This window comes from Eleutherodactylus coqui, chromosome 2 (assembly GCF_035609145.1).
Source record: "Eleutherodactylus coqui strain aEleCoq1 chromosome 2, aEleCoq1.hap1, whole genome shotgun sequence".
Lineage (NCBI taxonomy): Eukaryota > Metazoa > Chordata > Amphibia > Anura > Eleutherodactylidae > Eleutherodactylus > Eleutherodactylus coqui.
The window spans coordinates 239,677,087-239,690,095 of record NC_089838.1 but is presented as its reverse complement, the minus strand read 5'-3'; the positions used below and the strand labels follow the sequence as shown (position 1 = coordinate 239,690,095).

General features: G+C 38.4%; 1 protein-coding gene across 3 annotated transcripts in view; it reads left to right on the top strand.

The window, feature by feature from the left end:
• The window catches only part of IL16 (interleukin 16), a 131,156-nt gene that overhangs the window by 112,151 nt on the left and 5,996 nt on the right, over nt 1–13,009 (top strand). For all 3 annotated transcript variants that reach the window (XM_066592688.1, XM_066592687.1, XM_066592689.1), the window contains 2 exons: nt 9,520–9,760; nt 10,074–10,205. In XM_066592688.1, the coding sequence (XP_066448785.1) occupies nt 9,520–9,760; nt 10,074–10,205 (373 nt within the window). The remainder of the gene's footprint in view (nt 1–9,519; nt 9,761–10,073; nt 10,206–13,009) is intronic.

Here is a 13,009-nt window from a genome sequence, read left to right as displayed (position 1 = left end):
TGCCCATTGAATTCAATGGAGCCGGCAATACAGCAGGTTCCACTGAAAGCAATGGGCTGCCGGCGATCGCGGGATGAATTGTCGGGAAGGGCTTAAATATATAAGCCCTTCCCTGCAATTCATCCAGAAATGTGTTACAATAAAAATATATACCGTCGTATAAGGCGACGGGGCGTATAAGACGACCCCCCAACTGTCACCTTATACGCCGGCAATACAGTGGAGCAAAGAATAAAAATCATTACTCACTTCTCCTGGCATTCTGTGCCGCTACTGCAGGCTGTCGCTCCCTCCTGGTTCCCGGCAGAGCATTGCTTTTTCTACGAAGGGCTTTAAATCCCCGCCTCCAGAAACACAGGTGCCTTCAGCCAATCACAGCCAGTGACAATGATGTCATTGAATGGCTGTGATTGGCTGAAGGCACGTGTGTTTCTGGAGGCGGGGATTTCAACCACTGCGTCCAGAAAGCAATGCTCTGCCGGGGACCAGGAGGGAGCGACAGCCTGCAGCAGCGCCGCAGAACACCAGGAGAAGTGAGTAATGATTTTTATTCTTTGCTCCGCTGTATTGCCGGCATAAAAGGTGACAGTTGGGGGGTCGTCTTATACGCCCCGTCGCCTTATACGCCGGTATATATTTTTATTGTAACACATTTCTGGATGAATTTCAGGGAAGGGCTTATATATTTAAGCCCTTCCCGACAATTCATCCTGCGATCGCCGGCAGCCCATTGCTTTCAGTGGAACCTGCTGTATTGCCGGCTCCATTGAATTCAATGGGCAAACATCGTTCTTCTCTGCCACAGCTGTTACAGCTATGGCAGAGGAGAACGATCTTTATGCTGACAGTGGGGGGGGGGGCCACTCTTGCCGCTATTGTGGCTTAATAGTGGGACCTGGGAACTTGAGATGCAGCCCAACATGTAGCCCCTCGCCTGCCCTATCCGTTGCTGTGTTGTTCCCATCACTTTCTTGAATTGCCCAGATTTTCACAAATGAAAACCTTAGCGAGCATCGGCGATATACAAAAATGCTCGGGTCGCCCATTGACTTCAATGGGGTTCGTTACTCGAAACGAACCCTCGAGCATCGCGAAAAGTTCGTCCCGGGTAACGAGCACCCGAGCATTTTGGTGCTCGCTCATCTCTAATGGGGACCTTTTTTCCACGCTTCCCAAACCGAATGCTGCTGTGGGAACAAGATTGAAAAAAACAAAACAAAAAACTGTTTCAACTAGAATAAAACATTCTCTTTCTTGGACTACAAAAATGAAGCACTGGGAATCATCTCAAAAGTTATTTCTCTGCTGGTATCTGGCCCCTGTAAGAGTTGCAAAGATTAATGTTTTTTTCCCTCTGGAACATGCTGGAAGGAATGCTGCTCTAAAGGAACAAACTTCAATTTTTTGGCGGTCTTACCCTTTTGGAACTCCTTTTTGCCTTTTTTCAATTGGTAACAGAAGATTTTAGATCTCCTAATCTGTTTTCTCCATGCTAATCTTCTCCCTTTCAGGTTTTCATTGGTCATATGCCACATCCTCCTTTTGTCTCATTTAGCAAAATCAAAGAAATATAAATCCTTAGTCGTTCCTTCCCTGCCCAAAGTAATTAATTTAGTAACTCTTTTCTGAAGAAATGATACTCCACTAGATTTCTGAACTTGGACTCCATTAGCTCCTCTTGGTTACTATGGATGCTTTACCTTTTTGTCAACCTCTTGTGATTGCAACTATATCTAGTAATGGTTTTTCAACAGATATAGCAAAGTTTAACTTGACAGTGATAACTTTCTAGAAGAAGTTATCTTAAGCCATTAAAAAGCTGTTAGTATCATATCCCAAAACCACAAAACCATTGAAAAAACAATTGAAAGGGTAAACAAACCATGGCACAGTTAAACTTCGCTACATATGAAGGCATCAGTTTGGAGGGTCTCTCCATCGTTCTTATATGTGCTGCAGCCATGCTCCTCTACCTAATCTGACACGTATTTTGTAATTTGTAAGTATAATTGTATCCTCATTTTTTTACCTCTTAGTAGTGGATGCATTAGTCTCTTCTCATGTTGATGTTAAAGGGGTTGTCCCGCTAAACAAAGTGGGTCTATACACTTCGGTATGGCCATATTAATGCACTTTGTAATGTACATTGTGCATTAATTATGAGCCATACAGAAGTTATTCACTTACCTGTTCCGTTGCTAGCGTCCTCGTCTCCATGGTGCCGTCTAATTTTCAGCGTCTAATCGCCCGATTAGACGCGCTTGCGCAGTCCGGTCTTCTCCCTTCTGAATGGGGCCGCTCGTGCCAGAGAGCTGCTCCTCGTAGCTCCGCCCCGTCACGTGCCGATTCCAGCCAATCAGGAGGCTGGAATCGGCAATGGACCGCACAGAAGACCTGCGGTCCACCGAGGGTGAAGATCCCGGCGGCCATCTCACCGGAGCGCGGGGATTCGGGTAAGTACTATCCGTTTTTTTCTTTAAACCCCTGCATCGGGTTTGTCTCGCGCCGAACGGGGGGGCTATTGAAAAAAAAAAAAACCGTTTCGGCGCGGGACAACCCCTTTAAGTTCTATACAAAGTACAATCAAACTACTAACAACCACTTGTGTACTCAATTTGTATGTGTGTGACGTGTGAGTTACATGCAGGGCCTGACAGCACCTGTGTGATGTCCGTTATTACCGTCTCTTAGCTCCGCCCCCTGACCACATGACGGTGACATCATCACAGGTCCTTTATTCTCCTTCTGCAGTGAGTGAGGAATTATGGGCAGACTACATCCCCCATAAACCCCTGCGACCTCAATTGCTATAGATACAGCACTACTCAGTCTTCCAGTTTGTACCTGGTTGTCAAACTGCTGCACACCTCCAATAAATGACACCTAACAAATTTACACATACCGCCTTGGCTCCGTCCCCTAATCACATGATGGTGACGACCCCACAGGTCCTTTACACATACATAGCTGGCGGTGCATATTGACCAACAACATTGAAGCATAGTCCTTCATCGCTATCTTCAAATGTTCTGAACGTGATATCATACCATACCAAGTGCTAATGCTGCCAACACTAGTCCAGCCTTCATCTAATTGTGAGCCGTTGTCCAGTGCTGGAACAAACCATTGCTTTCGTGCAAACCTGTCACCACAGAGGGTTTAAAGCCGCCGTGAAACTAATGCAGCTTACATGACACAGCAACAAGCAACGATTTCACCTCAGCCACCAGCTGAAGTTCATAAATCACACGCAGCTCATATGCGAAAGCAACGTAACAGAGCTGTGTATGTAACGTGCATGTAGCAGAGCTGTGCATGTGACGTGCATGTAACAGAGCTGTGTGTGTGACGTGCATGTAGCAGAGCTGTGTGTGTGACGTGCATGTAGCAGAGCTGGGTGTGTGACGTGCATGTAGCAGAGCTGGGTGTGATGTGCATGTAGCAGAGCTGTGTGTGTGACATGCATGTAGCAGAGCTGGGTGTGTGACATGCATGCAGCAGAGCTGGGTGTGTGACATGCATGCGGCAGAGCTGTGTGGCGCATTGCGCCACCAGAAACACTGTTACTATAATTTCCTAATAATTACTAGTACTGTTTAATATAAAACACTTAGTATATATTTTCCCCCTTTACTCCAATTCTGTTTTTTTTTCTATAACCCTTGGCCCTTATTTTCTGCCTTGTTAAAAATTTAAAACTGTTCTAATAAAGGAAAAAATGAAATATTATTATACGAGCCAATACTCACCTCTCCTAAGACCACCCATGTCTAGCACTGCAGCTCCATACTCTGCACTGGGTCTGTATTGACAGGCTACAGTCAACCTGTTAATGGGACCTCACAGGTTCCTGCAACGAATCACAGACCTCAGGTTGACTGCAGCCTGTCAACCCAGACCCAGTGCGGAGTACAGAGGTGAGTTTTGGCTCTTCTATTATTTTTGGCCATGGACAGCAAAATTTAAAAAAAGTAAGTAAAAACCCAGGAAATCCCTTTGATTACTTTCTCCTGATGACTTGTGATTTGTGCACAGAGCAATTTTAATGCTAAGACATTGTCTCCAAGTTGGAAACTCACGGTTCCCCAAAAAGGTATTATATACTGTAGCATTAATCAGTGTAAATAGATAACTCAGCCAAAACAGCTTCATTCGATTATTAGGTTTCCACCAACTTCTTGGGTAGAACAATGCATTCCTCAATCAGACAGTAAAATTCAAAATAATGATCCGCGCCACCAGGAAATAAATAGTGAAAAGGACTCACCTGGTGCCCAGCGGGGTTCCCATAGACCAGACGATCATACGGGAGCTGCCCGCTGGCACCTGTAGTCCAGGTAGACCCGTAGTAAATGAAGAGAATCCCAATATCCTTCGATGAGGAAGGAGAGTCGCCAGGAAAGAAACAAAACCCCAAAGGGAGAAAATCCCCTCAATGGGTTAAAAGATAAAGTTCCAAGGCAAAAAAATCTTTCCGCGCTGCTGTCGAGTTTCTCTTACGAGAAAAAAATGAATATAAACTGTCGTAGCAGACAGTAATTGAACATATAATTCACTGGTTTTAATTCCAAAGAATAAAAATACAAAGCATGCTGCAGGGAATAGCTCTGCAGCAAAGGTCTTTACAACGCGTTTCAGCGTTCTATAAAACGCCTTTATCAAGTATAAATAACATACAAACAATCCCACATTATATAGCAAGTCTTACCTCTCCGGAGGTGGGAGTTCCCAGTAGTTCGCGCTCGCCTCCATGCCGTGTCGCTATGGCGCGGCATCAAAGCGTCATGAATGAATAACGGAGAGGGTGTTCCGGCGTAAATGTACGCTAATAATGAACGTAAACTCCGTAGATGTGGAGAAGGAGATACGTAAAATGCGTAACTCTCGATCTCCTGGAATGGAACAAGGGTAACTCCAACCTCTAGAGGGAAGAGTGTATCATAACCATTTACAATTATCTCAATCCATTACAAATGAGAGTACAATAAAAAATAATATACAGTTACATGAAAACTTATGTGCATTGATCTCTGAAAAAAATATATATATATATTTTACACACTTAGGGTAATGTTAAAATTCAAAAAAGGGGTCTTGCAAAAAACTACCTCCCAATGATAAATTCATGTCAATTGATATATATAATAAATAAACATGTAAATAGATATCAACTTATACCAAACATCGAATTAAAAAAATTTTTTAGAAGCCATATTCCAAAAATGCCAATAAATACATATAGTAAATATACATACAAATGGATATCACAATTTACTACACATCCAAAAATTAATAACTATAAATGTATAAGAAAATATAAAAAAATATATATGTATAGATCAGTAATAACGAGTTTAACTATTAAAATTTTTAAAAATTTTTTTTTAAAATTTTTCCAAAACTTCGTTCAAACCGAAAGGGATTAGGGTATTTAATCTATAAATCCAAAACATCTCTCTCGTTCTCAATTGTGCGAACGAGAGAGTGTGGATGTGTTCTAAAGGTGTAATTTTCATAACCTTGGGATTTTTATTGTGTTTTTCTAAAAAATGGCGAGAAACACTATGCTTAAAATAACCCGTTGAAATGTTGAATCTATGTTGGTTCGCCCTGATATTCAGAGCGTTCATAGTACGTCCTATGTACTGCAGTCCACACGGACATTCAATCAAGTATATTACAAATTTTGAGCAACAGTTTAAAAATTGGTTGATTTTTATGTGCTTTTTTTCTTTCGGACAGTACACTGATTTTCTCCCTTGCGTGATGCTCTCACAACATTTACATTTTTTCTTACCACAACGGTAGACTCCTGTTGCCAAAGGTTTTTTTATTGTTGTTGTTTCTATAGCAAGTTTATTTTGTGGATTGGATGGAGCTAATGTATTTTGTATTGTTTTGTTTCTACGATAGATTATCTTGGGGCTGTCACATATTTCTTTATTTAGAATAGAGTCTTTCAATAAAATATTCCAATTGTTTCTCAATATTTTTTCTATTCTTGTTGCTTGACAATTGTATTTCGTAATGAATAACACATTACTTTCTGCATCGATTTTATTTGTTTTTTGGAGCAATGCAGTTGGGTCAGTGGATTCGTTAAGCGCTTTTGTATAGGCTGCATCAATTAAATTAGCGGGGTAGCCTTTTTGTTTAAAACGACCTTTTAAAATTTCAGCTTGTGAAGAGTATATTTCAGTTGATGAACAATTTCTACGAATTCTTTTGAACTGTCCGTAAGGAATGTTCGTCTTCCATTCCTTCTTATGGCAGCTTGAAAATTTTAAAAAACTGTTGCAATCAGTCTTTTTAAAATGGGTTTTGGTTTCTATGTGACCCTTCTCAGAGGATATCACTAGGTCCAAAAATATTACCTCCGTCTTGCTCAAATCATGTTCAAATTTCAAATTAAAAGAATTATTATTTGTCTCCAAAGCAAATTTTTTAAGATCATCTATTTCACCTTCCCAAATCAATAAAATATCGTCGATAAAACGTCTAAAAAATACAATTCTCGGGTCATTAAAAATAATTCGTTCAAAAAATCCCATAAAAAGATTAGCGTAACTCGGGGCGAATTTCGTGCCCATCGCCGTACCATTGGTCTGTAGATAAAAAATCCCATTGTATAAAAAATAATTATTTTTCAATATAAAGTTTATGGCATCAATTAAAAAATTTTTTTGTTTTAATGGCATTAAAGGGTCCATGTTTAAATAGTATGAAATTGCTTCTATTCCTAAATCTGGATGTTTGTGCACTCTGGATGTTTGTTCCCTGTATACAAATATTCGACACGATTTAGGAATAGAAGCAATTTCATACTATTTAAACATGGACCCTTTAATGCCATTAAAACAAAAAAATTTTTTAATTGATGCCATAAACTTTATATTGAAAAATAATTATTTTTTATACAATGGGATTTTTTATCTACAGACCAATGGTACGGCGATGGGCACGAAATTCGCCCCGAGTTACGCTAATCTTTTTATGGGATTTTTTGAACGAATTATTTTTAATGACCCGAGAATTGTATTTTTTAGACGTTTTATCGACGATATTTTATTGATTTGGGAAGGTGAAATAGATGATCTTAAAAAATTTGCTTTGGAGACAAATAATAATTCTTTTAATTTGAAATTTGAACATGATTTGAGCAAGACGGAGGTAATATTTTTGGACCTAGTGATATCCTCTGAGAAGGGTCACATAGAAACCAAAACCCATTTTAAAAAGACTGATTGCAACAGTTTTTTAAAATTTTCAAGCTGCCATAAGAAGGAATGGAAGACGAACATTCCTTACGGACAGTTCAAAAGAATTCGTAGAAATTGTTCATCAACTGAAATATACTCTTCACAAGCTGAAATTTTAAAAGGTCGTTTTAAACAAAAAGGCTACCCCGCTAATTTAATTGATGCAGCCTATACAAAAGCGCTTAACGAATCCACTGACCCAACTGCATTGCTCCAAAAAACAAATAAAATCGATGCAGAAAGTAATGTGTTATTCATTACGAAATACAATTGTCAAGCAACAAGAATAGAAAAAATATTGAGAAACAATTGGAATATTTTATTGAAAGACTCTATTCTAAATAAAGAAATATGTGACAGCCCCAAGATAATCTATCGTAGAAACAAAACAATACAAAATACATTAGCTCCATCCAATCCACAAAATAAACTTGCTATAGAAACAACAACAATAAAAAAACCTTTGGCAACAGGAGTCTACCGTTGTGGTAAGAAAAAATGTAAATGTTGTGAGAGCATCACGCAAGGGAGAAAATCAGTGTACTGTCCGAAAGAAAAAAAGCACATAAAAATCAACCAATTTTTAAACTGTTGCTCAAAATTTGTAATATACTTGATTGAATGTCCGTGTGGACTGCAGTACATAGGACGTACTATGAACGCTCTGAATATCAGGGCGAACCAACATAGATTCAACATTTCAACGGGTTATTTTAAGCATAGTGTTTCTCGCCATTTTTTAGAAAAACACAATAAAAATCCCAAGGTTATGAAAATTACACCTTTAGAACACATCCACACTCTCTCGTTCGCACAATTGAGAACGAGAGAGATGTTTTGGATTTATAGATTAAATACCCTAATCCCTTTCGGTTTGAACGAAGTTTTGGAAAAATTTTAAAAAAAAATTTTTAAAAATTTTAATAGTTAAACTCGTTATTACTGATCTATACATATATATTTTTTTATATTTTCTTATACATTTATAGTTATTAATTTTTGGATGTGTAGTAAATTGTGATATCCATTTGTATGTATATTTACTATATGTATTTATTGGCATTTTTGGAATATGGCTTCTAAAAAATTTTTTTAATTCGATGTTTGGTATAAGTTGATATCTATTTACATGTTTATTTATTATATATATCAATTGACATGAATTTATCATTGGGAGGTAGTTTTTTGCAAGACCCCTTTTTTGAATTTTAACATTACCCTAAGTGTGTAAAATATATATATATATTTTTTTCAGAGATCAATGCACATAAGTTTTCATGTAACTGTATATTATTTTTTATTGTACTCTCATTTGTAATGGATTGAGATAATTGTAAATGGTTATGATACACTCTTCCCTCTAGAGGTTGGAGTTACCCTTGTTCCATTCCAGGAGATCGAGAGTTACGCATTTTACGTATCTCCTTCTCCACATCTACGGAGTTTACGTTCATTATTAGCGTACATTTACGCCGGAACACCCTCTCCGTTATTCATTCATGACGCTTTGATGCCGCGCCATAGCGACACGGCATGGAGGCGAGCGCGAACTACTGGGAACTCCCACCTCCGGAGAGGTAAGACTTGCTATATAATGTGGGATTGTTTGTATGTTATTTATACTTGATAAAGGCGTTTTATAGAACGCTGAAACGCGTTGTAAAGACCTTTGCTGCAGAGCTATTCCCTGCAGCATGCTTTGTATTTTTATTCTTTGGAATTAAAACCAGTGAATTATATGTTCAATTACTGTCTGCTACGACAGTTTATATTCATTTTTTTCTCGTAAGAGAAACTCGACAGCAGCGCGGAAAGATTTTTTTGCCTTGGAACTCAATCAGACAGTAAAATACAATTCATCCCTCAAAAGAACCCATCTCAATGGATCATTAGTCATTTGCTTTACATCATTCCAAGCAATGTTTGGCATTGTGATCTCAGGCTTGTCATCATGGGAGTACAATCCCTAAAACAAAGATTTCTTGTGCTTATATTTTATCAGAGTACAGACATTTGTAACGCATTATATGCGTTGGCACTTTGTGGTCTGGTTTTGTAGACCTGTGTATGCTACTATATAACATCTGATATATCCTCCAAAGTGGTAGCATTTAATGCAATGTTAAAAGAACTAGCCATATCCACTAATTAGAAGGGCTGGCTATATACTTTTGGCCATGTAATATAGTTTAAGGTGTATCAAGTAAGTTTTGACCAATTTTAGAGTCTGTATGTAATTTGGACATTGTTCCTGCTGCAGGTACATCGAGTTTTCCCTGATGGGCTAACAGCTCAGGAAGGAACAATACAGAAAGGTGATAAAGTTTTGTCTGTTAATGGGAAATCACTGAAAGGTGTCAGCCATAACGATGCTACAGGAATTCTGCGCCAAGCTCGCTACCCAAGACAAGCTGTCATTGTAATAAAGAAAGAAAAAAATGGAGGGCAAGCTATGGACACAAACGACTTCTGTGGTACCTCGGATGACTCAACGCTATCTGGTGAGTATAAGTATATAGAAGTTAACCCTGAACATTACACCAAAATGACTGGATTATTCTCCCTATAAAATAGGAATAAAATAATGAATGTGAAAGCAATCCCTTCTCATCAGAGCTTTTCTCTGTATTACTACAAGCCTGTTAATGTAGCAGTGGTGGCCATAGTTGTATTATTATTACTACTTCTGCTACCACCATTGATGATGATTATTATTTTACTAGTATGTTTTCTAAGCCTTTCTGGATCAATTAATACATTGTATAACTCTGTATGGTATATTTAGCATTTATTATAATACATGTTCCCTGACAGATTCAGAGAGTGCAGGATCTACAATGACTGTTACTCTTGAAAAGCATTTATCCGGCCTTGGATTCAGTTTAGAAGGAGGAAAAGGCTCTGTTAACGGAGACAAGCCTATTCTCATTAACAGGATATTCAAAGGTGAGCATATTTCATTATATTAACACCTGAGAACATTTATACAGTATTAGCTGCAGTATAAAGAAGATGCTACATTTAACATAAAAACATAGACATCTAAGGAGTTGTGAGTGGTTAGAATACCAGCATACTGTATGTAATACTAATAAAAGGTATCACTTTAGTGTAAACAATCCCTAGGTTTAAATTAAAAATACCTAGACAAGAACAAAATATTTCCCTACTTTGCATGAAAATATCAACAGCAACCACTAGAGGGCAGTGGTGCTCCTAGCAGGAGAAATACAGTTTTTGGACATGGTTAATGCTGATCCAGTTCAGTAAGTGCAAAACTAAAGAGGTCGTCTTGTTGAGGCAGATTGGCTCTCACAATTTGACCAAATATGTGCTAAAACCTCACATTTATATACACAGTAAATATAGCATAAATGCAATTTAAAATTAATATATCTAATATTGGCATATTTCTTTGAGCTTGTGGTGTGCTTTTGCATTGCCGCCACATTAACATGCACCTGTATACATTGATTTCACTTCAGATTTGCTGTCTAATCCCCTTTTTAAAGTTTGCTAATTTGTTGTACTGCAGGATTCACACAATGCATTTCTTCGAATGTATAGAAAGCTTTGGTTACTTCTAATGCCATTAAATTAGACTATTCTCTCTCATTATTTTTTGCATGAGGTGTTTTTTATTTTACCTTCCTTGTCTGTATTGGCTCTGCTCATAGAGCAACTGCAGATACTGAGGGGCAGATTTACTAATACTGTTTCTCTGTCGGGTTCTACTTTGACATGGGACAGCTATTGGTCAAAATCGCCCTTTTGAGTGATGTTTCAGTTAATAGTCGGCCCGTGCAAAAGTAACCTTCGACTAGACAATCTAAAACTGCACCAGATTTATCACAGTAATCCTGTTTTGTTTTTTTTCAGACAACATCTCCAAAGTAAAGTGAAACAAAGATGTGCAAGTGCATGTTACAGTGGCTATATTAAAATGGAAAGATGGAACAATATCTCTACAGAACCAGCTATTGGAAGGCAGCATCCCTTCAAATCAATGTCAGACTTTTTAACAAGCCTTATACAATGACTGGGAAGTCTGAGTCAACACCAGAATCTTCTCCATTTGCATACTTCTCAGAGGAGCATGTATGGCCTTATATGTCACCACATATCTACTAAGTGCTCTCCCTAAGGAAAATTAATACCCTTCCTGATCCACATCTATAGGCCTCTCACTAGCCAAGCCAGAAAGCTACTGCACACTGATTTGGGGCAATCATCCTGAAACAGCTGTTTGTGCATGGTTATTTTCTCCTTATGGAAAAGATTTTGGCTTTGGCTTACAATTCCAAGTCATTGTTACAAAGCTAGTCAAAAAGTCTGGCATTGACTTGCAGGGATGCTGCCTTCCAATAGGTGGTGCTGTAGAGGAAATGTTCCATCTCCCCATTTACATATTTCCCAGAGGAGCATGGATTGCCTTATATGTCTCATCACACCTTCTAGGTACTCTCCCTAAGAAGAAACGATACCCTTCCTGACCCAGTGTCTATATTACAAATATACAGATAGGGCATAACAGCACACTACAAGCACCAACACCACATTGCGTTAGGGCTATATTTATACATTTGAGGTTTGTAGCGTACATTTTGATCGAATTGTGAGGGTCCATCTACAATGATAAGGTGAGCTCTTCAGATTGGACCCAACTCTACCAGACAAAGCTCTCCTAACATCACGCCTACAGTGTGAACTCAAGGCAAGTGGGGTTCAGCTAAAATTAGCCTTGGACAAGTGGGAAGGAGTCCATGTACAAAATGAAGGAAGCCAAGCCTCCAAATGTCCTGCCTATATGTTTGTAATGTAGTCATTGTAATGTGCAGCTGCACAGAACTATTTACTTTATTTTAGAGGTGTGATGTGATCCTGTTTTTTTGCATTGTACAAATTTCAGCAGTAAATGTATGTATTGGTTTAATTCACTCATGTATATAGCACATATAACTTCCACAGCACTGTACATCACTTAATGTAGGGTTTTATTCTCATTGGGCCCACAATCTAAATTCACCCATTAGCATGTTTTGGGAGTTTCAGAGCAAACTGGAGTACCCGGGAAAATAGTGGCAAACATGGGAAGAACATACCAGCTCTACTAAACCTGCCCCAAGTTTGCTTCCCTTAAGGTGCCAATATAGAGTTTTAATTTTTACCAACCAACAATTTTGATCTATTTCATTACACAAAACAAAGAATAATAATTAATAATGTTATTAAACAAAAAGTTAAATACAATTAAACATTCATTATTCAATATTATTAAACATAACATTCTACTAGGATCTGGCATCAGATGACAGAAGATAAGCTTTTAAGAGACAAACTGTAAAGTGAACCTCATGTCTATGATTTATGTACTTTAAGTTGTTACTGGGTACATTACAGTACTACAATATTTTTCTATAGATTCTTTAAAGGGGTTCTCCAGTTGTAAACTACTGATGGCTTATTCTCAAGATAGGCCATTAATAGTAGACCGCATGTTCTGGCACACAAGAACCCTGCTCATCAGCTGTTCTCTTAGCTGGTACAATGAGATCATTTCCGTAGGAAGCAGACAGCTCCGTTTCCACTGCAGTAGACAGGCATGGTATTACAGACATAGATCACATTGAAATGAATTGGGACTTTGGATGTAATACCAAGCCTGGTCACTGAAATGGAAACAGAGCTGTCTGCTTCCTGCAGAAATCAGCTGATTGCATTAGCACAATGGCCCAATGAACAGCTAATCA